At 41.2% G+C, this 24,562-nt stretch overlaps 1 protein-coding gene and 1 long non-coding RNA gene across 3 annotated transcripts; one reads left to right on the forward strand and one right to left on the reverse strand.

Moving 5' to 3' along the window:
- Nucleotides 1-374: 374 nt before the first annotated feature.
- LMAN1 (lectin, mannose binding 1) lies at nucleotides 375-13,799 on the reverse strand. 2 transcript variants are annotated; one of them, XM_030237390.2, is made up of 13 exons: nucleotides 13,605-13,799; nucleotides 12,642-12,796; nucleotides 12,451-12,558; nucleotides 11,929-11,990; nucleotides 11,111-11,210; nucleotides 9,788-9,911; nucleotides 9,372-9,430; nucleotides 8,666-8,798; nucleotides 7,674-7,867; nucleotides 7,497-7,567; nucleotides 5,156-5,306; nucleotides 4,329-4,450; nucleotides 375-3,284 (listed from the first exon to the last, which is right to left on the reverse strand). In XM_030237390.2, the coding sequence occupies exons 1-13, from the start codon at nucleotides 13,786-13,788 to the stop codon at nucleotides 3,248-3,250; spliced, it is 1,500 nt and encodes a 499-aa protein (XP_030093250.2). In that variant the 5' UTR covers nucleotides 13,789-13,799; the 3' UTR covers nucleotides 375-3,247. The 2 variants fall into 2 exon arrangements, with proteins under 2 accessions (XP_030093250.2, XP_030093249.2); XM_030237389.2 differs by having other exon boundaries at nucleotides 7,674-7,870.
- Nucleotides 13,800-13,833: 34 nt separating this feature from the next.
- Nucleotides 13,834-24,562, forward strand: LOC115485126 (uncharacterized). Its single transcript, XR_003945883.2, has 3 exons — nucleotides 13,834-13,891; nucleotides 21,098-21,226; nucleotides 23,769-24,562. It is a non-coding gene; the product is annotated as an uncharacterized LOC115485126 (long non-coding RNA).

Below are 24,562 nucleotides of genomic sequence, written 5' to 3' on the forward strand. Positions count from 1 at the left end.
AGTCACATAATGCAAAAATACTTACATGTTCTTGAAAGAACTAGGACTCTGCTTCTTCCCCTGCATCCCTCTGCTTCCTCCCTTTACCAAGAGGATGTAGCCTTTTCTAGCAGCTGGACCATCAGAAGGAAGTGTTTTAGGGTTTTGTCAGCTAGAATAGATTCAATTCAAGATTCCTGTCCTCCACTTGCTAAGAACCTTGCTCCTGGCCGAGGAAAAGTCACAGAGGGAATTCAGACTCAAAATGCCATTAACTCCCCAGTGTTAGGTAGAACTAAACCCAGATCTGTTCTGACTCTGAACTGAGGGTAAAGAATGCTTCAAATACACTTGCTTAGATTTCATGGACATGTACCAAATGAAAAGAAAAAGGCTTACTAAAAATACGCACCTTTATTCAAATAAGGTTATCTCTGAACTCCAAGTATCAATTTACATCAGTCAGAAACAAACATGAAACTGTCAGCTGTTTGAATTTAAAATAATAAAAGAAAAAAGTTGACATTTCTTGGTGTTACAGTCATCGATCATTGAGAAAGGTCAGATTTTCTTCCCACAGAAGTTACAAACCAGAGCAATTAATTTACAAACTGTAAACCAGGTCATTTAAAAACCATATTGTGCATTTGACTTGTGAAAGATTCAGGGGTGACCATGTGTTTAATAAACTCCCACCAGTACAATCCCATTATCTTGTCATTGCCAAATATTTGCGCTTATTATCCACAATTCAAATATAACTTGTTCTCCCTAATACTGTCCAACTGCATTCTACATCTTTTCCTCCCAGCTGTGAAATCTTACTGGATAAGAATCAAACACAATTGTCACTGCTGAAAGACACCTAGCAGGAGGCTACATTGACTGAAAAATATTCTTAAAATCCTGATTTGTTGCTATCACTTCAAGAACAGACAGGATGAAATTTGAGCTGGGCAGCTGGGAGTTTTCTTTTGATCCAGTAAGTGATGGAGGCTCCAAGGGGAGACAGCTGTGAAATGATTCATGAAGCAGTCACCAGTTTTCTGGTGTTCCATATTAGACCTTCTGCTCCCTAGCGCAGGAGTTTTCTCATTGCATGTGGGAGACATGTCTGATCCAGCAGCCTCCTCCTGAAAATGGTAGGCTTCAAGCTTCCTTCTAGACATCACCCCCAACCTGCTCTTCTTTCTAACCAAACAAACAGAAGTATGAGCTGCTCCAGCTTTAAATCAAAGGAATGGGTGGGTAAATTCACAGTAACAAAAATTCAGGCTCATTCCAATGGACTCATCAGAACTGCTCCTGATTCTGCCAGATATGTATCAAAATATTTTCTGCATAAGGGGTTTTGCAAAGCCTGCTGTGAGAGGTGTTCTGTTTGGATGTTGCACTGATGCAAGAAGGTCTGCAACTGAAAGGAAACACCACTGTACAATTTCAGAACCATTTAAGAAAATATATTAAGTTTCATTACAAGAGTCCGGGTTGTAATAGCTTAGACTCAAGGCACCTGGAAATATTTGCTGGTGTTGAAAGAACTGAAGAGATAAATTCCAATGGGTTATTCTGCTTTATCTGAAAAGTTGTTTATTCATTGATTAGCCTGAGGCAGTAGTTTCTCTCATTAGTACAGCAAAATCTGCTCAAATTTAGAAATGAATCTATAAAGCTATACCACTTGGAGTATCCTCCATACTGCAGATGTGTTAATTGGTGTGTAGCCAGTGTCATTTTCTTAGTATAGCACAGACATTCACTTTTTGGACACTGTATACTTAAAGTAACAAAATACATTGCATAGATTTATCATTTCTCCAAACTGACAGGCACGATACTGAAGTGTTCTTCATTACAGTGAATTTGGCAGCACGTGTTGAACTCCAAGGGAGCAGACTGCAGAAATGCAATAGGAGTAGTCATATTACAGATCATTTTTGCAGATTCAGACAAACAAATTAACAGTTCTAAGTGAAATATCCTGATGCATTTGTGTATTCTATAGAATTTAGGAAACCACAGAAATACTTATTCTAATTCTACATACAACTCAAGGACAAAGTTACCACAGATATGTAAACAAGGCAAAATTAACTGACTTCACATTCCTAAGTTGGGCCCTCTGCTTTCTTTCTTTCCTGAAGCAAACGTTCACTTGATAAGCAGTATCAAAATCATATGTTCAGTCTTACGCTTTTGATATCCAAACAGGAATTGACACAAAACACTGGTTCTACAGATTAACAAACGTGCCTGAAGCAAGTTTGTGAAAAATGGGTTAACACTCAATAGCTGCAGTTTACAATATTCACCACGTCAAGATTTAAACCAAAGCATCTGTACTTGATTTGTGAAAGACACAAGACAGCTTTAGAAAAATAAAGACAAATTCACACACTAAATATATCCTTGATACAATCAGACTGGAAGATGGATAAAACAATCACCTTTGTTGGGAAAGTTCCACAAATCTCCCCAAAAAATTACAGACAGACTTGAAACCATAAAAAAAGAAATCAGCCCCACAATGTACTTGAAGAAACTACTGTATCACATTTTTTCTCACTGCCCAAAATCAAACTCCAAAACTGGGAGAGAAGCCTTTCTTTGCATAATTGTATAATTATATATTGTTCTGTATAATTGTTTTTTTACATCAAGTATCAAGAGTCAGGGTCTTAAAGGCCTGTCTTTGTGTCCACATATTAAAAAGTGTTTTAATAAGAATTAACTAAAATATTCTTATACTGTTAAATCCAAGTGGTAAACAAATAAAATGTTTATAATATTTTTTTACCCACCAAAAAAACCCCAAACCCCATAGAAGAACAGTTCTTTGAGGTCTGGGGTTTTTTTACCTTTTTTTTTTTTTTTTTTTTTTTTTTTTAAACTTCTATGTCAGGACACTTAGTAGCAAGTTTTCTGCACAAATCATCCATCTGCAATTCACTCTGAACAAACACCAAGCCTGGCTGTTTCAACTCCTCCTCTGGAATCTTAACAAAAGCAGAGGAATGGGGAGTTTGTCTTTCAGTATTTATGAAAAAGTCAACTGAAAACACAGACAGGGTGCACAGTCTTACCCCATCCAGCATTTGCTCCCTGTTTTTAGCATCAACACTTTAAATGGGAACTCATTTTATTTAACAAAATTCAATAATTTATAATATTGAAGTATATCCAACACTAAATTTTCCCTCATTTACAGAAGTGTAGAATTTTCTGTGCATACAGACTGTTGTCATGCATGCACAAACGGAACAGGTCATCAAAAGAACTTTTTGGCTGCTGCTTCTTGTTGGCTCCTGAAAGAAAAGGCAGAAAATAATTCTTCAAGTCTTTTTAAGTGGAAACTAGCTAACTGCTTTAAATTTTCATTTATTTGAGGATTAGGAGATTCCATTCCTTATTAATAGAGACTAAGAGAAAATATAGTCATATCACAAAAACAGAATAATTTTTCTATTCACAAAGACACAGGTAGCATCACTGTACTTCCAATTTTGCATCAGACACAAAAGGAAAAAAAAAACCAAACAACCCCACATGAACAAACAAACTGACTTTTAAAATACTCTTGAACATTTTCTGAAGCTTCTCAGTATCTGATTTGCCTAAATATCAGGGAAAGAATTGACTTTAAGTGGGATTTCCTTTTACCCTCTGGAACAGATCATTAATTTTCTTAGTGGATACAGACACTGTGGATCAACCACATCCAGGTGCTGGAATTACAAATGCATCACAAAGAACTGCAGGGGACCAGCTCCTTGTTTGTCTTGGAAATCATCATTCCAGCTCATGGCAAAAAGACTACCAACATGGAGGTTGTCCTTTTCATCAATGCAAATAGAATTTCAACATTATGACATCACAAGGAGGGGGAAGAGAAGAGAAAGACAGAAGGGAGAAGAGGGAGAAGAAGGAGAAGAAAGACAGAGGGAGAAGAAAGACAGAGGGAGAAGAAAGACAGAGGGAGAAGAGGACAAAACAGTCAGGTTGAACCAGGTCAGGTTCCCACTTGATACATGGTGGGTGAATGGGGGTAGAATAAACCAAACTTCATTTCGATAATTCAGCATTTCCAGTGGGTCCTGGAATAGTGGTAAATTTTGCATTCTTAGAGGTTTTGAAGACCTGACCAGTTTAAATCCCAAGTGATCCTATCTGAATTCAGCGTGGACCCCATTTGGAGCAGAAGACTGAACTGGAGACCTCCCAAGGTCTCTTCCAATCTGAATGATTGCTTGTTTTAACAAGATTAACACAATGATACCATTCCAATGACATTATCAGTCAGCAGTTCTAAAACTATTTGCCCTGCTGTCTTTAAGCCACACAAGACTTACCTATACATTACATAACCAATGAATAACACAGTTTGCACTGCCACAAATATGAAGAAATGCATTGTAGATAAGCAGGATGGAAATGGTGGCAACTCTGGACACTTTTGTTTCTCACTGGATGGCTAAAAACCAAGAAAAGAGCAAACAAGACATCCCATCAAAAGACTTACAAAACAAAGGCTTTGCAATGTGATGTAAAAATCAGAGAAGATGGAAAGAAATGACAATACTCTGAAAAAAAATCTTACTACTCATCTCACTCTCCCCTTCCACCTTTACATTTCTCAGACAAATTGCCTGATGTTAAATTGAGGTTTACATGGGAAAGAATACATAGATATGGTAAATTAATCAAGGACCTTCTACAGATCATAAACTAATTCAGCGTAACTGCTACCTAGGCTAGACTAAGGTACTGCTGAATGTGAACAGAGTCTTTTTTTTTTGCATCAAGAAGCCTTAAGCAGAGCCTGCCTGAGTTTTCCCTGATTAAAGCTCTCCCTTGTGTGCAGAAGCACCACAGAATCTCCTCTGTACAGAGCTGTTAAGTAGGGGGGAAAACACACAAAAAAAAAAAAGCACCTAGAAAACCTAATTGCTTGACCTTGTTTCCACAGGAAATTAGACTAAAAATCATGCTCTTTGTGCAAAACTTCTCATCAAGACACAGATCATGCAGTTAGGTCAAGGCAGCATAGTTTTAGTGAAGCAGCTTAATGAAGGATTAATTACTCCCTAAATTGCATGCTGGCTCTTCCTAGCTTTTCACTAACAGCCAAAGACAGCCGTGTTACACTCATGCTTTACACTCCCAGCACATAAATTACCGTGTTGCGTTGCACTAAATGCTCTATGTCCCTCTTTACTACATGAAGGTGTTCTTTGATGTCATTGAAGTGCTGTGCTGTTTCATAGACTCCTGCAGAGCCAGGGTGCTGAGCCCCACTGATGGATCTCAGAGCATCAGTCACAGAGCTTCTGAAACAAGACAAATAACAAACCAGCTTTCATCACACACCAGCTTTTCTACAAACAGCAGCTATTCTGGACAGCTTTTAGCTCATTAGAATTAGGCTGAAATACGTAATTGCACCAAAAGGCAGCAAATTTTACTAGCTTTCAAGAATACCTCTCAAGAAATAATCCTTTAGTCAAACTACAGTTTTAAAAAATAGTTAATTGTGCAGACAGTTGCCATTTGTAGAGTGCCCCATCTCTCAGTCATGCTGAGAATAAGAACTAGCAAATATTCTGTTGCCAGATATTTGCTTTGCCTGCCTGACTGCTGAGGGCTATAGAACAAGAGTTCTGTCTGAGGCACTAGCCAAGGCTTTAGGATCAGCAGAGTTTAATACAATCTTTGAAGAAACCCAAAAGCTGTTTGAAAAATAAACAAACAAATAAATAAATAAATAAAATCAGTCGTGTAAGAAATAAAAACAAGGAAGAGGCTTTAGGGATAAGAAAAGATTTAGATACATCCTTGTTTCATGATTACCATTTATATGAGGAACTCAATTCCCATATGCATTGTCAAAATACTTAATATTGTCTTATTGTGAATTCATTTTTCTTCTACAACAAATGAAATTAAATCCAGGAAAAGTTGAGGTTTCATAACTAATTTGGTTTGAAGTAAACTAGTCAATGAGAGAAAAAAACCTTAATCTCTAATCAATATGTTCATATAATTTTCCCCTACTGTGCTGTTTCTTTTGAGTTGCAAAGAGGATTATTCTACAGCTAAAATATTTATCATGTGAATTATAATCTTTTCATTATTAACAGAATAGACAATCAAAATGTATGCCTTTGGATTTCTTTTTAATTTACTTAGAACTTTTCATTTGGTCCAGATGGAAGCATACTTCAGTGCTTATTTGGAGCACTCCTAACGCTCTGTAGAGTGGTCAGCAATTTTTCATTTACCTGGACTTGCAATTAGTGTTACAATGATACATTTTAGAAGTAAATTTCTCACTGGAAGGTTTTATCTTGCCCACTGCCTAATAACCACTGATAGTAATTCTGTCTTTCCACACACCTCACAGTGTTACAACACAAGCGGGACACTCACTTGTTTCTTCTCCCTCCTAACAGAACCATCTCTACATAATGAACAGAAATCGGCACACCCACCTTCCCCCAGACCAATCCAGACTTTTTGTTGAAAGCAAAATAACTTCCCTTAATAGACACGGCTGTATCAAATTGAATTTATATTGACTTTTGTGTTAATAACACCCTGCTGACAGTTTCTATTGTAGGAACATGCAAGATTCTTCTGTAATCAGGTGATTAAGAAATCCACATTCTTGCCAAGAAAATTACTTGGCCCCTAAGTCCTTTTCCTGCGGGATGACAAGCAATGCACAGAGGGGCTGTTTATTTCTCTCTCTAAATAAAGCATTTCTTTAATCTAAGAAAAGTATTAAGATGATGTTACGCAAACTGTGAGCTGGTAAGCAGTCACTAAAAGGGCAGACTGCCAATGTTAACAAGAAAATCTAATTTGCTTGCAAGGTATAAAGATTTGTCAAGAATATTAACATAAAAGCTTCTGTGGAAGAACAAGTGCAAAAATGGAAGCACTCTAATCTTCATTCTACAAAAAACTGACCTACTTAGATAAATCACAGGAGCTGCCCTTAAACTAATATGGGGGTGGGGGAAGCACAACTGAAGGAATTGTTTTTCTCCTTTTTTTTTAAATACAAGGTAAGTAATGTCATGTTTTAGCTGCTGCAAATGAAGGGCTAAACCAGCTTAAAGCCATTCCTGATTTAGACAGCAATAGTAAAACAACTAAAAAGAAGTATTGAGACACCCCCACCAAACACAAGCATCTTCAGAAATCTATTTTAGCAGTATAGCACGTTCAAGATAAGGGGTTTACTTCATTGTTTTTAAAGGGGATGAACTTAGCTGCTGAATTTCATTATAAAAATCATGGAATTTCATTATAAAAAAGAGACAAATTAGGGCACTTAGCAATCCTTGGGGCATGAACTGACTTTATTACAGAAGTTAAATATATGCAGGGAGTCTTCACTAAGGAACTGACACAAACATCAAGTTTGTCAATACTGTCTCACTGAAATAATACAGAGGATTTAAATGGAAATCATAAAATTCAAACCACAGCCATAATATTTGGAAGGTGTTTACCTTATTTCCTTTACTTGTCTAATGACCTCTTCTTGGGTTTTCACAACTGTCTCTATCTCTTGCTGGGAAACCTGGTAGGGGCAGGGGGGGAAAAGAGATCAACATATCTTGGAAAAAACAAATGGATCGCACTGCTGAAATCAGGCTGGGCTCTGAATCACCATGGGTTTTATTTACCTGTCCCTGCTGACCTGGAAACCCAGCTCCTCTTTTGGCAATCTCTTCTGTGACTGCAGAGACGTATTTCCTCTGCTCATCCAGAATCATGTCCAGCTGTCTGTTAAGCTGTTTGATTTCCAAATGAATTCGATTCTGCCCCTCAAAGATTTGTCTCAGTTCACGATCACTCACAGTTTCAAAAACATCATCTGCTGCTAAGGAAAAAACACAGGGGCTTTTTACACATGTGCACATTCCTCACAAGTTGCATTGGATCATTATTGCTCCATTAAGATATTCACATCCATCTACCTTCTACAACTTCACCATCCCAATGTCCAAAAGACTCTGGACGGGCAAAGGGATTATTTCTTATCAAAGAAAGGCTGAACCATATCTCAAAAATGCAGACCAAAATAACCTATAGGACGTTTAGAACAGTCATACTATATCACTGTGCAATTAAGATGACAACCTGAAATCTCACATCTAGATTCCCAAAGTACATTCCCAGTGTAATTGCAGTCATATACAGCTATTAAAATCCACAGAAGTAACAAATGGCTTCTGTTATATCTTCAAATAATTTGGTTCTTGTCTGCCCAGCATTAGGCAAGCATTAAAAAGCTTTTCCATGGTAAGCATATGTTCCAAGATATACTCTAGCCCACCTCTAAAAAAGTTTTCTATGAATGTGCAGAAACAGACCAAAAAGATGTCCTTTAAAAAATGAAAAAAGGCTATGCTATCTTAATCACAACTTTACAGAGATGCATGACCTTCTCTCCCTTCTGTTCATAATCCCCACCATGTTTCCAGTCATTCATTTTGTTCTCAATACAGGAACCACCAGGATAACTTTAAAATCAGGAAATAAATTACAGCAAAGATTTTAAAATAATGTAAGTAACATCAGTGGGAGCTTAGCAATATCAGCCAGGGTATTCCTAGTTCAGAACATCCTGGAAAACAAATGTTCTCCTGGACATATGAAAAATAGCTCAACTTGCCTGGCTGTCCTTGCACATCAGGATGTTCCTTTTGAAATTCTTCCTTCTTCTTATCCAATTCTTGCTGAAAGTGTTCAAACTCTTCTTGATACTTCTCTTTATCTTTCTGAGGGATTTCTGCATCTGGTGTTGGCTTTAAAACATTATCAGAGGGAAGGCCACGTGTGAGATTTTTTCATGTCCTCCCCCCTCTTAACACAACTGACTCTCCTGTTCAGATTTCAGATGTGAACACCTAACAAAATTACTGCAGCACATTCATACATTTAGCTGAAGTGAAAAATCACACATTCCCATGTAGATCAAATAGAAAATTTTCCCAACAGAAAATTAAAACAAGTTTAACAAGGATAAATGTTGTTTAGCAGTACAGAATCATCCTAAAAGTAGGGAAAGTTCAAAGTGAGAACAGGTATTTCCCAATTCCAAAAGAAAATGTACTTTATAGTACTGCATGGTTTGATTTACCATCATGTTGTTTCAGTGGTGCTTCCAGAATTCTGGTATTGAGAATATTAATGACAATATTACTGAAACATTACAATACTAGTTTAATTTTTCTAAACCACATGACAGCACAGCCACATGCCAAAATTGTGAAACAGGAATGCCACGTGTGACTTAAGAGGAAATACCATAATTTGGTGCTGCACATACAATAATATGTCAATAAAATATTTTACTAATCATGCATAAAAATTCTTACTGCTTCCTTCCCAGGTTCAGTCAGCTGGAAGGTCAGAAATGAGAGCACATCATGGTCATCTGTATTCAACAAACAAACAAAAAAAAAAAACACCTTACAAACGTGTCTAACTCCCAAGCCAACCTTCCACTTGCAAAGGATCTTCAAAAAACAGCATCCTCACAAGAGTTTGTGCAGTGGGGAATGAGACTATACAGGGGCTTTGTCAGGAAAAAATTAAAATTTTTTAGCTGGAGCAAGGAAAAGTCCAAAGCATGTCTGTAATTTGGGACTGCAAGAGGGTTAATTATGTCATCATGGTCAAAAATTGGTATAATGGATCAACACTAGTAGTCAAAACCCAACCACCCAACCAACCTTTCTTGCAAGCCTTGCAAGTCCCCACAGCATTTGCCATAATTTTTAATGTTTTCTACCTGCAAGTCCCCCTGTGGCTGCAGATATTCCAAAATATCCCTGTGATGGCAACACCATATCTTCCACTTTGGCACAAAATTCATAGTCCTCTTTATCCGGAGTAAAGCCATTATTTATTAATACCTAAAAGGACAAACACTTATGATTTTCACCACATTTGTGTTAATTATTTTGTCAGTTTGCAGTAATGCTCACAAAATACAACTGTATTGGGTTATTCATTAGCTCATACTGGAAACCAAAAACTATTTCTTTTCTGAAAGAGACATTTTACCAACATTTTACATAAGCATTCTATTTGCAAAAGTCCACATCCTAAGAAGGTTCTGGGCAACACAGAACTGATCTACACCAGTCATGCCTTGCAGTTATGATTCAAAGCTTAAGGAGATTCTGCAACTGCATTTCCAGAGAGAGAACTGCTAAGTTTAGCAGCCACATCTGGGACAGAGGAGTTCCTAGAGGAGGCATCAGGGCCCAGGTGAGAATAGAGTAGCCTTGGAGGCAGAAGTTTAACTTTCATTCAAGAGTGACAGGCAGCTTTTCCCATTACAACATGGTACAAGGTCTGTCCTCTTCTAGGTGCAGTCATGTTTACTTTTAGAGAAACTTCTACTACAAAATGATAGCTCTGCACTTTATGGCTGCTACCTGTGAATATATGAACAGCACCTTTCCAGAAGGGATCAGATGCCAACAAACACACACTCTGTAGCTTTCACAACCCAGCACCATATTAGTATTTTTCTCTCCTTACCTAGAAGGAATTCACAATCAGCTAGTATGTAGAGAAGCCTTAAAGACCCCCTTATACCAGTGGGTTTTAATCTTTAGTCTTGAAAGCCCTACTATTTTTTTGGAGGTGAGAAGCCTCAAGTAGAAAATTTAAATCTACTGTAGAATAGTTTTAGGGTTTTAGCCACATCCACATTTCAAGACCCTCTGGTTCAAAAATCAGCTATAAAACCCTCTCCAACTCTTAGATTTGCTTAAGAAATACCAAGCTCAGGAGCAGCTCGATCACCTGTAGCTTAAACAGATCCTGACTTTGGTACACCTCTCTAGGCAAGTCCAGAGCAACAGAAGGGTTTGAGCACACCATGAGTGTGTTTGCACAACTGCCTCCTAAGTCACATTAGAAAAATCAGCAATACCTGCATTCTAATGCAGCCAAAAGAACCTGTGTAGCATTTAAACACAGCACCTCCTTCCAACCTCTGCTGCCAAGCTCCACATTTCCAACACCGGAACTGACATATTGCAACCCAGTCTCGCATTTAAGAAGCTGAGAAAGACAAGTAATTCTGTTATTTCAGACTTACAGTCAGTGTTTTTTGGTAGTATGTGATCTTGACCCGCACAGGATAGGGCTTGTTCCGAAAGTCCCTCTGACAGGATGCCAGTGCTTGTGTGGATCCATCACTGTGCAAAAAGAGAACATCAATAAAACTCTGTGTTATGATTAGTCAGCTGGGACAAAAGAAGTGTCTGACTCTCACTAAGCAACTCATCCCAGTTTTTCAATCTGCAAGCTTTTCCAGGCTGTTCTGCAATTGCACTGAGCTTTCTGCAGGGATCTCCAGTACTGCGTGCTGTACTCAGGACACAATGCAGAGGGAATGCAGCAATGAGGAATTCTGTTTTCTAAGATACATCCTAAGATACAATTTTCAGATATACTTCTGCACCCAGGAACCTAGATGGAAATAAGCAGTAGTGATTGCACCAAGGTAGACACCTCTCCTCTCCAAAATCCAAAAAATGTCCATTGTGCTGCTGATAAACAATTAGAAATCAAAATTAATCCAACTAATTTACCAGCAATTTGCTTTCAGTTAGTCACTTCTGCCAATTATTAGCTGTGTGTGGAGGACCCCCAGAAGCAATAGTCTGTACTGTACTGGTATTCATCTGAGTTCATCCATCCCAAAGGGCATAGCCAATAAAATATCCACCAGTTGCCAATTTCTCTGCTGTTAATGCCAAAGCAGTGTTTTAACAAATAAAAACCCTCAAATGTAAAGGAAACAACAAAGTTTTGTATGAAAGAAGCCTTTATATAATGCTTCTTAAAGGGTTTCATGGAACAATTCATCATTCAAAAGCAAGCATTCAGCAATAACACTGAAAATAAACTTACTTCTGATGGTCATACAGCAGCTTTCCATTGTTGCCCACCACAATCACTCCAGGATTGTTTTTCTAGGGAAAGAAATGGCACACAAATGGATTAGTTTAATTTGAAAGAAAATATCAGCAACATCTCTGAAAGCCTTCTGCTAACATCAGTCTAAAATGTCTAAAAGCAAGCCAAAGGTGTGCAGGGAAAGCAAAAGCACCAAAGCAGACCTACTATGTATTGTTTAAGTTTCAGGATCATTCTGGACTGGAAAATTGAGACTAGAATACAGCAACTGTCATCCTCATCTGCTACACAATCTTTGCTGATGAGATGCTTAAAGCAGATTTCTTCCAAGAAAAAAAGAATCTCTGAAGACATGCATAGAAATTGGTGTTTCCAGTGTAAGGGCAACTTGACTATTTTATTTTATCCCTTTGAAGTGAAAGGGGGGAAGAGTAAGAAAACAACATCCTAGTTTCTTCCTCAACAGGCAGTAAATTAATTTGTCATCTTTGCTGCAAGAGTTTCCTTCCAACCAACCTTCCCATCATTGTCAAACGAATCAAAGAAAATTCCAACACCATTCCATTTATCAGCTGCCCCGAAAACAGGACCTTCCAAGCCTTGCTCTTCTGTAAACCAGATTGCCTACAAAGAAAGCACAAATTCATAAATCAAGATTCACTTTTAAAGCACATTTGTTTTTCTCAGTTAGATTAAACTGCTCCTACCAATCCATCAGCTCCAATGCGGCCTCTTCCTGTAACTCGAAAGGTCACTTCCACTTCCCAATATTCAAATATTGATTTGTTTTTTGTCCACACTGAGCCCTTCTGGCTTTTCAAGGAGGTTGTTATACGGATCTGATCTGCACTTGGGATGGCATCTAGAAAGAAAACAAGATGTTCTAACTTTCTGTTTAGCGGTATAAAAGAACAACAGGCATACATTCAGAGAGAGAATCATTTGCTCACATTAAATAACATTACTTTTAGGGATTATTGTCTTGAAAAAGAAGGGGGAAAAACTCATCTATAGACAGTTGTCTTCATGTCACTTGCATCATAACGTCAAGTAAAAAAAGGTACATTTAAGAATTAAGCAGTAGCAACTAAATTAAAGTATGACAAAAACCAAAACCACAGCAGAAGTCACTGCAGAGAAACTATATGAACATGGAACTGTAAATGTCAACACCTTTCACAAGGGGGGACACTCAGGAAAGGCAACAAGCCTTTCGGAGCATCACGGAACCCTTAACCCCAGACCGCACAGAAACAAACGTGGTTCAACCAAGTCCTATCTGCCGAGGCACACTTAGCATTTCGAGCTTTGAGACGACGAAACCCAACAGTTTGTCGGGCAGCACGGCCCGGGCCGACCCCGAGCGCGGCAGCAGTGACACATCAGCACTTCCCGGCAGCGCCACGAGTGCCCTCGCCAGGGCCCGCAGCCGCCACACCAAGAGGCCATAGGTGCCTTCGCACCGCAGGTAGGAGCCCGGGCACCTCCTCGCCACCGCAGCATGTCCTCTGCCCCTCCGGTGCCACGTGGAGCCCGAGGGCACGGCCGGCACCCACGGCCAGCTTCGCCCGCGGCTTCTCCCCGAGATCCCGCGTTCCCCGACCGGACACTGCTGCCTCCAGCTCAGGAACGCCACCGGCCCGGCCCCGTCACCCCCGCCCGGCACTTACTGCCCGTGTGCACCCAGAACGGCACTGTGCCATCCGCCTGCACCAGGTGCGGCCCCTTGAAGCTGTACTTATACTCGAAGCGCCGATGCGGCGCAGCCGCCGCGCCCTCCGTGGCCTGTGCACCGGAGAGCGCCGGGCAGCCGAGGGCGAGCAGGAGCACGAGCGGGGCGAGCGGCGCCGCCATCTTGGCCGAGCTACGGGGCACTGCACAGGGCCAGCGGGGCGGCCCCTGATTGGACGAGCGCAGGGGCGGGCACGTGAAGGGCGGGGAGAGAGGCGGGACCGAGGTGAGGGCGAGGAGCGGGAGAGGAGTGGGGCCGGGCTGAGGGCGGGCCGGGGGCCGGGCTGAGGGCGGGCCGGGGGCCGGGCTGAGGGCGGGCCGGGGACCGGGCTGAGGGCGGGCCGGGGGCCGGGCTGAGGGCGGGCCGGGGGCCGGGCTGAGGGCAGGCCGGGGGCCGGACGCCGGGCTTCGGTTACCGGGCGCGGTGGCAGCGTGGTCGTGATCCCTGTCCCTCCTGGTGAATTTCCCAGCTGCCCCGGGTCCGAGGGGACGTGCGCTGTGAGCTGGTGTGCGAGTCAGCCACGTTCGTGCGGCCTCTCAGACAGCTGCGAGCTGCTAACAGTGCACAGAATGTCTAAAAGATAAATACCCTGTTCGTTCTCCTCAACATTACTTTCTTAGCAAAGACAGCACTTCCAGGGGCTCTTTTCAGTTCATTTGCAGAGTAGTCAGAAGTCCCGCGGGAAAATCCACACTGTTTCTCCCAACATGCGAGACCAACCTTCCGCAGAGGTGAGCCAAACAAAGCACAGGTGACAGGCAGGCCCCAGCCGTGACAGGTGACAGTGGTGACAGGTGGGAAGAGCCCCGACACTCTGCCTAGATGAGAAACACGGCTGCTTGTCAGTGTGCAGCGTCACAGAGCGGGGCAGGGCTTGTCTCAGAGTTAAACCAAGCGCTGAACCAACAGTTAAGAGTTTCCTTTTCCATTCTCTTCGTTTTCAGCCTGTCTTACAGCCTTATTGGAGTAGAAAATAATTATCAAGAGTGTTTTTCTTTTTCAGTTTATTTACACCCTTGGGTTTTGTTTTACATTTTTCATATCCGTTTGATTCTGGCATCTCTTCTTTTCCTCTTAATCTGCAAGTATGAGCAATCTAAGACTCAGTAAATAGGTTCAGAGCCTGCTAAAAAATAGGATGACCTTGGAGGCATTTGGGAGAGATTAAGTTCTTTTTCTAAAATGGCACACATTTCCTTCAGCATGGGTGAAAGTAAAACCTTGCATTCTCACTTCTTTTTCAGCTACACGAAAGAGTAAGCAAATATATGACCAGAAACTTGGCAAGCAAAATGTTTCTGAGATAAATTTTAGAATGGCTACATATAAATATATTGAGGATTCTTGTTTCTATAGAGAAATAAGTGTTTGATGTTTTGTTTTGTATAGTGTCTTCCATCCAACAATACTCTAAACCATCCCTGATTTATGAATCTATTTTGCTTTTTTAAAGCATATATGTGGGAGATGTCAAGGGAATTGGGAGTTTCTTCTTGGCAGCTTTCTAGGCACAGAAAACTCAGCTGTTTTTCTGTTCTTTAAAGATCTAGAAAGTAATTTTTGCGGTAAAATTCTGGAATTACTTCAGGAGGATAAAATGGTGTGTGCCTCAGAGGTCCAAGCAAAGCAGCATGGGGCCCTCTCCTGTCTGCTTCCTCGATTTGCCAGTAACCTCCGAATTTATGCCTATGAAATACCAGAACCACGCTGAAGGAGACTAGAAAACCAAAAGCACAAGCCTTGAAACAATTCCCTCTTACCCAGTCACCCACACATGTGAGAGCAGGCTGAAATTTTGCCATTTAGAGGCATTGGCATAGACACTGTCTTAGCAATTGTGCATGGAGGATTTGTAAAACCTCCTTTGAAAATGTAAACTCCTTTAAAAGTCTTCTTCCCAGGCATGGAAACCTGCCCTCCAATCCACTGTGACATGCAGGAAAACATCTAGAGATTCCCAAAATTATGGATATTAGCAGCTTAGACTCTTCAAGGTGTCTCCTCAAATTGTTTTGCTACATGAGCACACTAGAGGAAACAAAAATGTTTCCTATTTGAAAGAACTTCTTGAATTCTGTCCTGAAAATTACATTTGAATTCAAAGGCAGTAACAGGGAAATGAAGGCTCAGCAAAGAGAACAGAGAATGGCCCACCAGCCTGAAACACAATTGGATTGGCAGGAGCTGCCTGCACTGGCAGTTTGATAATCTGTATAATCATAATTCTGTACAATCATAACAAATGAAATACCTTAATTGTCTCTAATTCTGTCTGGAAGTAGTTAGTATAATTTCTCTATCATTATTCTTATAAAAATCCCATGATATTTCCCATAGGTCTTATCAGGGAAGTCAAAACCCCTGTGAACACACAGCAACTACAAATCTCTCCTTCAGCCTCCAGAGCTCTGAGCATTTGGACACATTAACAAGCCCATACTGGAAAGGGCAGAGGAGAAAAAAGGAAAACAAATGAGGCTCCAGTGAGTGAACTCCTAAAAAGTGTTGGGAGAAGCACCGCTTATGCTAATAAACTTTTGAGGTATCTTGTGTTGAACTTGAGGATTTTGAGTAGAAATGCAAGACCTGTCTGGTCTCCTCCCATCTCAGTGACCAGTCCATGATTTTTATAAATATCCCTGAAAGCAAGCCTTTGCCCACAGGCAGAATTATTTCCTGTGTCACAATAGATGGGAATGCTGAAACAGACTGGGTTTTTTGCACTGGCTGTGCTTTAATATATGTGCAGTTAATTAAATGCTGTGTGGAAGTCACAGAGGATTTTACTTTTGATTTTTGCTGAGACCATGCCTTAGCATTTGAGCCTTAGCACAGCTTTATAAAGCCACTCATTGAAACCAAAGACTCACTGTCCTTGAGCTGCCCCGGGAAACAATGGATAGGAAAAGCACTGGGCATCTTAGAGAGCCTTACTTTTTCTCGTTATTTCTGTTCATCAAATCAGTGAAGGGAAGGTGGGCTTTCAGAAATTTTAAGCCATTCTTCAACAACCAGCCCGATTTAATCGCTACTCCAAGACATCTGGAAGTAACAATTTTTCCTTTTAGAATACCTCTAAGATCATCAATCCAGCCTTTAAAAAAACCTTTTTTTTTTTTTTAACAGAAGAATTTCTTCAGATGTATCACAATTTTAAAAAAGACAATATATTGAGCCCTGTTTTTCTGTGCTTCATCTCCCTGTCATAGCCTTGCGGATTCTCCCTCGCTCCTCCTCCTGGGCCAGCAATCTGTGTGTGAAAGTGTATTATTTAATTTCAATTACAATGTTAATTACAGAAGACAAGTGGTTACTGAATCTTGCACCGTAATTAATCAACCTGATATTTACTTACTCCGTTGTTCACACTGGATTAAGCTGGGTCTGGACAAGCAGGGCAAGGAAAGTGAGTGACAGGAGCATTATCATGGCACACTGCCTCCCATTGGGAAAGTTCATCTTCCTTCTGAAAGAGACGCCTTCAGGGATCATGGAATTTGAATTCCCTGTGAATTTGGTGTCATCTTAGCTTGACCAGCTCTGGAAGAACATATTAACCTCCTCTTGTGATTTTCAGAAAACCATTCTAATTTAGCAAGTAATTAAGGGTCACATGTAGGATAAAGAGCTAGATAAGCTTGGATTACGCACAGGAAGCTTTGTTTCCAAGGCAACCCGAGCAGAGGGGGTGTTAATGCTGAGGTCAGGCACTTAATGAACTGGGAATGGTTTCTGGCTGCAAAATGTATTCGAACTGGGCAAGGCGAACTAACAACTGCATTACCATTTAATGATTTGATGAGAGAAAACAAATGCCTACAGGGCTACTTATCGGGCAAATACTGAAGAAAAAGCTTACAGGCGGTGCCACCGTTCTGCTAAGCGAGGTCAGGAGAAGTCCAAAACAATGACGCTTGACAAGCCCGAAATACTTCAGTCAGCACGGATGGATTTCGTGACTTCCCAGTGTGAAGGTGTCGCTGTGTGCGTCAGCTGCCGCTGCTGACACACTCACCCTGTGCTGCGTGCTCTTTTCCTCCCGAGGTTAGTCCTGCCCGGAGGTTGCTGCCTGTGGAATCACCCTGGGGGATTTAACGCACTGAAAAGCAAGACAGCTCTTCCTAGAGCTCCGGACGCAATCCACTCCTGGGACTTTAGACTCTGGGAATTAATCCCTCGGGGCGTTTGACAGGGCAGATCTCATACACAAATACCATGCCCATAGATAAAGTGGCCAAATCTGTAGCAAAATAGATGGATTTAGTCAAACACATTAATGTTTTCAAAATGGATTCTTGCATTGTTTTGTTCTGTATGCCTAAGGAACAGCTGGGAATGAGATTGCTGTGCTTGAAGAATATTAGAGAGTACAGAAATTAGAGATGACCAATTATTAAATATCTGCCGCTTTCTCAGTTCACTTGGACCATAGCTCTGTGAGAGAAAGAATTGCATAGGCACTTTTCAAAGCTTTCTTTAAAACAGACAGGCATTCTCTGCTTTTTTGGACAATATAGACAGGATATTCTGTAAGGCTGGGGTGTTCTTGTGGCAGGAACACAGGCACCTCTAATTTTGTGCTATGCTTTTTCAAAATATGTGGATATATAAATCGGGGCAATTTTAGAGGTCAGCTGATCTCTCTTTTTCTTCTGTGTAGCCTTGGAATAAAAGCGGGTGATTTTACATTAGGCCACCTGTTTGCACAGTGGAAATTGAAACACTCTGCTCTCTCAAACAGGAACTGTAGGACTTTCAGTTAAGGGTAACTGTGCTGAAGGTGAGCTGGCAAAACCTGAGCCGCTCACAATATTCAAAAACAAACCAACACACAAAAAAGCCACCAACAAAAAAAAAACCCAAACCAAGCTAACAAACAAACATCCAGAAGGGAATTTACCTTCTTTACTCACAGGTAGCCAAAAGGAAAAAAAAAAAAAAAAAAGTAATAGCCTTAAATAAGTTAAAGATTTGAACAGCGGCAAGGAGAATTTATGCAAAATATTAAGGGATATTTTGCTTTTCTTCCAACTGCCAAATACCTGGCGAGAGGGCCAACAGGGCTGTAGCCTCTCTACACTGGATTTTTGAGGATGCCATCACAGGTTTTTTGGTTGATATTTTTTTGAGACACAATTGGATACTTATTCCTGGATCAAGGCTAAATCTTACAAATATTAGCTGGGCATCAATTAAAGGGCATCATGCCTTCCACAGCCCACTTCCTAAAAAAGGCTAGATTTCAAAAGGATGCATCAATTGGGTGCTAAATCCACTAAAGGAACTGCAAAGAGCTTACCGTGCTTGGGAAAATCAAATGCCTTAATCCAACTTTGGCCTGTAGAAACTTCAAGGTGGCAATTACTGGTTTGATAGTGACCAGAGTAAGGCCATCTGAGATGGAATCAAGCTGCACCATCTTCACTTTCCTCTTCAGTGAGAGACCCCTTTCTAAAATGTCCTTCTGTGGTGATGGATGGCTCTTTTTTATTTGAATTTTATTAAAATGAACAATTGGACCATGTTTATCTCAAACAGGGATGAGCTGAACAGATTTTAAACCATCTAAACCTCTTTGAACATTAGGAGTTGTCAAATTTAGACTCTCTTTAATAGAATGACCCAGAAGTGAGCCATAAAAACCATGGGAGCAACCCTGCCTTTGAACTTTGGCTTCTGGACTGCAGGCTCTGGATGAGCTGCTGGTGTGATTCTCAGCACAGCTTGAACCACCCAATTTCTCACTGCTGCCTCGCTTCTGGTTGTGTGACAAGTCCCTGTCACTTGTCAGATGTCTAGCCCACACTCACCTCTGCTATACTTTTGTTATCTCCCTTGTTTTATCTCCCCTCCCTACCTTTGCTGATTTCTTTCTCTAGCACATTTCTCTCTCTGCTGACTCTAGGTCTTCTCTCAGCTCTGCTCAAGTTTCCATGGCCTTGTTGTTTCTCTAAAGCCCTATATGTCCCAGTCTCAGTAGGGAGGGCAATAAAGGGTATGATCCCTAATGCATCTCTTGATGAACAGATAATTCCATTTTTAGTGCAAGCACATCACTGCCACTTTTCTCTATTTCTGTATGTGAGCAGGAAGGAGTTCTCAGTGGGTTTGGTACCAAAGGAATAAGTATGGGGAGGTCCCCTTCAATTGAGTTTTACTGAGAAGAGCTCTTGAAAACACTACGAAGGAAGAAACCCGTGGAACCCCGGGGATAATAGACCCACTGACACACCCACACCAAATTCTTTGCTGTCACCCCTCGTGTTTTTTGCCTCCAAACGAAATTTGTAAATCTATTAAACATTACCCCATGTGAATTCCTATTGAACTAACATTTCTAGAGTGACCAAAATTGAGGAAAAGCCGTTTTCAAACTATGAGACAAAGCAGCAGGAAAGAGGATTTCCCAGCCTCTCCTCTACTGCTTGCTTGCTTTCTCCAGCTTCATTGATGTCAGTGACTGATGGATACACTGCCATCTGCCACCTCTCCTGCAGGGATAGCTGCCAAATTCCCTCTGAGGTCAAAGATGAGGTTTATTGGTCCCTGATGGTAGAAGCCACAGATGAGATGGCCTGAAAATGCAATCAGGTCCCACCAGAAGCAAACCAAAAGATGCTCTACTCTAGCAAAGGCAATGCTGCTTACAAAGGTGATTTGGCACATGGCACTCCAGGAGCTCTGCAACCACTGAATTGCTCTCTGTGTCTGCTGGAAAAAGCAGGGTTTTCCAGTTTTGCATCTTTCTTGGCTGTTTTATAGCTGGATGGCTATGGGCACCCGTTTGGAGGAACTGGTTGGAACTTTGTTCGCTAGGAAATTTCTTTCTAGCAGCCAGCAAGAGATCCCTCGTTTTCCTGACAACCAAAAGAAAATAAGTGACCATGCATTAAAGTGAAAAGAATCCAGTTTAGAATGTGGATAGAGCTACAAGTTACCAAGTAAACACAAACCCAAGGAACTCATGGTTTGTATACTGATTGAGTTTTCTGTACACATGTAAAAAAAAAAAAGAAGCGAGGAAAGGAGGAGCTCTGACACTTTATTGCTCATCTACACAAACAGATAATCAAAATTGTCTTACTGAAAAGTTCATTGTGTTCTTGAGCTGACTGGAGGAGTTTTAGCTCCACGTTCCTCTTTTTATCCCATAGGAAACTGCTTAGCTGCTGGATTTTGAAGAATTTAGAGAGCGGACTGTTTGTTCTGAGCCCATGCCAGAGATTCCGAACCTGTCATCATAGGGCAGCCTCTTCCTGAGGCCTAAAAGTGCTGCTTACTTGGACAAACAGCCTGAAAAAGCGTCCTGTGCCTACACGTGTCTTAGATTGGATATAAAAAAATTCTGAAATATGAGAGTATTGTGTTTAACACAGGGATTTGCAGTGTCACCTTCAAAAAGCTCACAGAATTATTTCTGTGTCTTGCCAGGCAACACCAGCAATACTGCAAGGCCTTTTTGTACTCTCCTTTTGCACTCAGAATACTCTCAGTAGCTGGGAACTACAGAATTGGTCTTGAAAACGAGGAGCTGGTATCAACCCACCTACAGAATACACGGTAAATACTGAGTATTTAGTATTATGCTAACCCGTTTTTTAGGAAATGAATTTGCATATGGCAAAGGCCGGAACTCTGGCTCCAGTTGTAGTGACCACAGGTTTAATACTCTGATGGCAGAACTTTAAATTAAAAATAGAAAAGAAAAAAAAAAAGAGAATGCCAAGGACGCTGGACAAAATGTGGGCATTCATTTAGTGTTGGAAGAGTCCCTTTCTCTCCCAAAACTCAAACCCTCATAGCTATTTCCTTCATGCAGTCATTTCCCTTCTCGGTTTAGTTTTGAACAAGAGGAGTTGATTAGGGTTTTTGGGTTTTGAGGATGGTTGGTTTTGGTGGGGTGGTTTTGGTTTTTTTCGTTGTTTTTTCTCCTTTTTTTTTTTTTTTTTTTTTTTTTTTTTTTTTTTTTTTTTTTTTTTCTAAGCCCTCATTAACTCCACTCACGCTGTCTTACTCTGTTTGCCAGTGGTTAAGTAGTGCTTTTTTAAAAAAGCAACCAATTAGCACTTCATCAGCTTCAATTAGAGGAGACAAAAGCAGTGTAAAGATAACTCAATGAGAGGGGGTGGTACAACATCATGTAATCACTTAAGACAGCGGTGAGCATTCACTGTACTGGCTCTGCTGGGCTGGGCCTATTCACCTTTTTTTGCTTCTTTCTGGGTGCATTTAAGACCTTTTTTTTTTTTTCTTTTTTTCTTTTTTTTTTTTTTTCTGGGAAGCCAGGCCTCCCAGGAGTCTCAGAGTCTGTCATTCAGGGCTACCTGTTTACAGCTCAGCGACCAGAAGGACCTAAACAATCCTATATTGTACGCCCAGTGCTTCCTTAAACTTAGGCCTCTACAAAGGCATGTTTTCAGAAGCTGGGCAGAATAAGTTAAAGGCTGGCTTTATACTCATTAAGTGTTCTGCTTGTACTGTCTTCTAATTACATGGTAGGGCAACAATGTCTTTTTTTTTTTTTTTGTCAATGGCGTTCTTTGGAGCAGTTAATTTGGTGCCTGTACTAAATGCCCCCAAACATTAATTAGTGTGGAAGGAACCCTAATTTCCTCGGCAGCTTTCCTCTCCATTTACTTCCCTTGTTTTCACATAGGCTTGGATGAGCCTCTATAATGAAATTACCTCATTAATGCCTTTATTCTTTCAAAGTAATTCATTCAAGATCTACCATTTAGTTTTAATTTGATGCTGTCAAAAGCAAAAGGTGCATTCATGTCTTTGATTAGTGCATTTTTTTCCTCTCTAAAGAGTGGACAGATTTAAATTATTAAGATGGCAAGTAGTGAGTTATAATTGGATACAAGCAGCACTTCAGTGAATATTAAATGCTTTCAAAGCCTAGCCTATCTGCTCTGCTGACTATTAACTGTGTCCAGTGAGTTCTTCTGTGGGGTTTGAATTAACGGCACATTAGCTACTGTGAAGCAAATGAAGTTTAATTTTGTTTATAAAAAACGTTGCAGTTGCATTTATCAACATGACATTTCCTTGTAGCAGAGCTCAGTTTGCCCCATTATCCTACTCTGACCTCATTGCTTGGTTAGTCCAGCTCACACGGCAGCTCATCCTGTGCTCAGCCTTGCAAAGTCTGGAGACCTACCTGGGTATGGCTTGGAGGATAAGACCTGGGAAACTCTAAATATTGTCACCTTAGCTGCATTTAACCACCCTGATAATTTGCTTACAGAGGGGCAAAAAGTGTATTGATGATTAATGGGCAATGCACTGGCATGGACTGAGCAGGGAGGATTTAATACCAAATCTTTGATCTTTTAATGTCTCCATCCTTCCTCCTTTCATTCACAACTCACGTCACAAACTACCTGAGATGCATCAGAGAAACACAGATGGCAGAAGACTTCTGCAATCTGTTTGGCATGTGCAATTTAGGACTAATTACTTAGACTTTATTGGATGGATACAGTGCTCCTAGTCATCTATGATCAGTCACATAGTCTGGCCAGGACCTCTGCAGGGGCCTATGCTCCCAGGGCCTTTCAATTTGGAATATCTCCAAGGATGCAGATCCCTCAACCTCTCTGGGTACCTGTTGCAGTAGTTACCTGACTCCAGATGTTTTCCTTCACTAATTGGCAGGGAAATATTATATATTCAATGCAAGCATCAACTGTAATAGGATAATATGAATTTATAATATTTTATTAATAACATCTATAATAACTTTATATTGTATTATATTTATTAAAATATCTGATATATTTAGTGCATATTACATAGGATATGTGTAATAGATAAATGTTATACATCTATTATGACTGCAATCACAAGGCACACACGGAGCTGCGCTGTTTATATTTACAATCTTTCCCACCTGTGCTGTAAAAGCATCTTGGGTTTGGATTAATTTCTCCACCCAGCAAGAGCAGGAGCAAACCTTTGTATTTACATGTTCCACGGTGGAGCAAAATCGGGGGAGTTTTGAAGTAATTTCTGAATGCACGGCTTTCACCATGAGCTGTGTCTCACTGCCCTCTCATGGCTAGACTATCCATGGATATTCCACTCTCATCTCCCTTAGGTTCTTGCACGAATGTTCTGGCCAGCATAAACTCTCTGAATTCCTGCTCCTCTCGGCACAGCCAAACACCACAACTCCATCATCCCAAAGGAACTTCGGCGTTTGCCTCTTTACCCCCTCCCTTTTCCAGCGGACGCGAGTAGGACCGGGCTGACAGAAATGTCATTCTCTAGGCAGTTTGTCCCAGCAGATGTGAAAAGAGTTCCCGGGAACATGAACACAGCCTCTACCTCCCACCTGGCTGAGCTCGGAGTCCATGCAGCACCCACCGAGAGCTGCGGGGAGCTGAAATTCTCCCTGGGAAGAATTCTGCCCTGCCCGGCAGCCCGTGCTCTCAGCCCCGGCCCCCGCGCCTCTCACCTCCCGGCAAAGAGCGGCTGCCTCCTCCTGCTGGCTGCTCCGGCTGCGGGCACCTCCGCCGACTATGCCAAGGGCAGGTGACAATGCCAGTGGGTCACGCCAACGCCGAGGAACCTCAGGCTGTTTGCAGGGAACAACCAGCCAAGCAGGGATGCTTTTCCGCTGAAAGGGGACAACCAGGGACAAGAACTAAAGAAGCTGGGGCAGCACAGCCACCAAAACTGCCCAGTCTCCAGCTGCCACACGCTTCCGTGGCCAGACAGGACCCAAATCCACACCCAAAACAGCCTGGAGGGAGGTCCAGCTGCTCATCTCCAGCCATGCCCAAGCATCCAGTTCCAGTGTCTGTCAGCCCCGTCTCCTCTCTGTCCTGAACTACCGGCGTCTGAGCCACATTGGCACCGCTGCATTGATTAAATACCCATTAACACATA

This window comes from Serinus canaria, chromosome Z (genome assembly GCF_022539315.1).
Source record: "Serinus canaria isolate serCan28SL12 chromosome Z, serCan2020, whole genome shotgun sequence".
NCBI lineage: Eukaryota > Metazoa > Chordata > Aves > Passeriformes > Fringillidae > Serinus > Serinus canaria.

Bases quoted from the DNA above. Each gene is read 5' to 3' on its own strand.
- LMAN1 (XM_030237389.2), bottom strand. From the start codon at position 13,788: ATGGCGGCGCCGCTCGCCCCGCTCGTGCTCCTGCTCGCCCTCGGCTGC. The intron at 8,799-9,371 runs GTAAGAATTTTT...AATGTTTTAAAG, and splicing joins CTGAACCTGGGAAGGAAGCA to CCAACACCAGATGCAGAAAT. The intron at 5,307-7,496 runs GTAAACACCTTC...GTCTTGTTTCAG, and splicing joins AGACAAGTAAAGGAAATAAG to AAGCTCTGTGACTGATGCTC.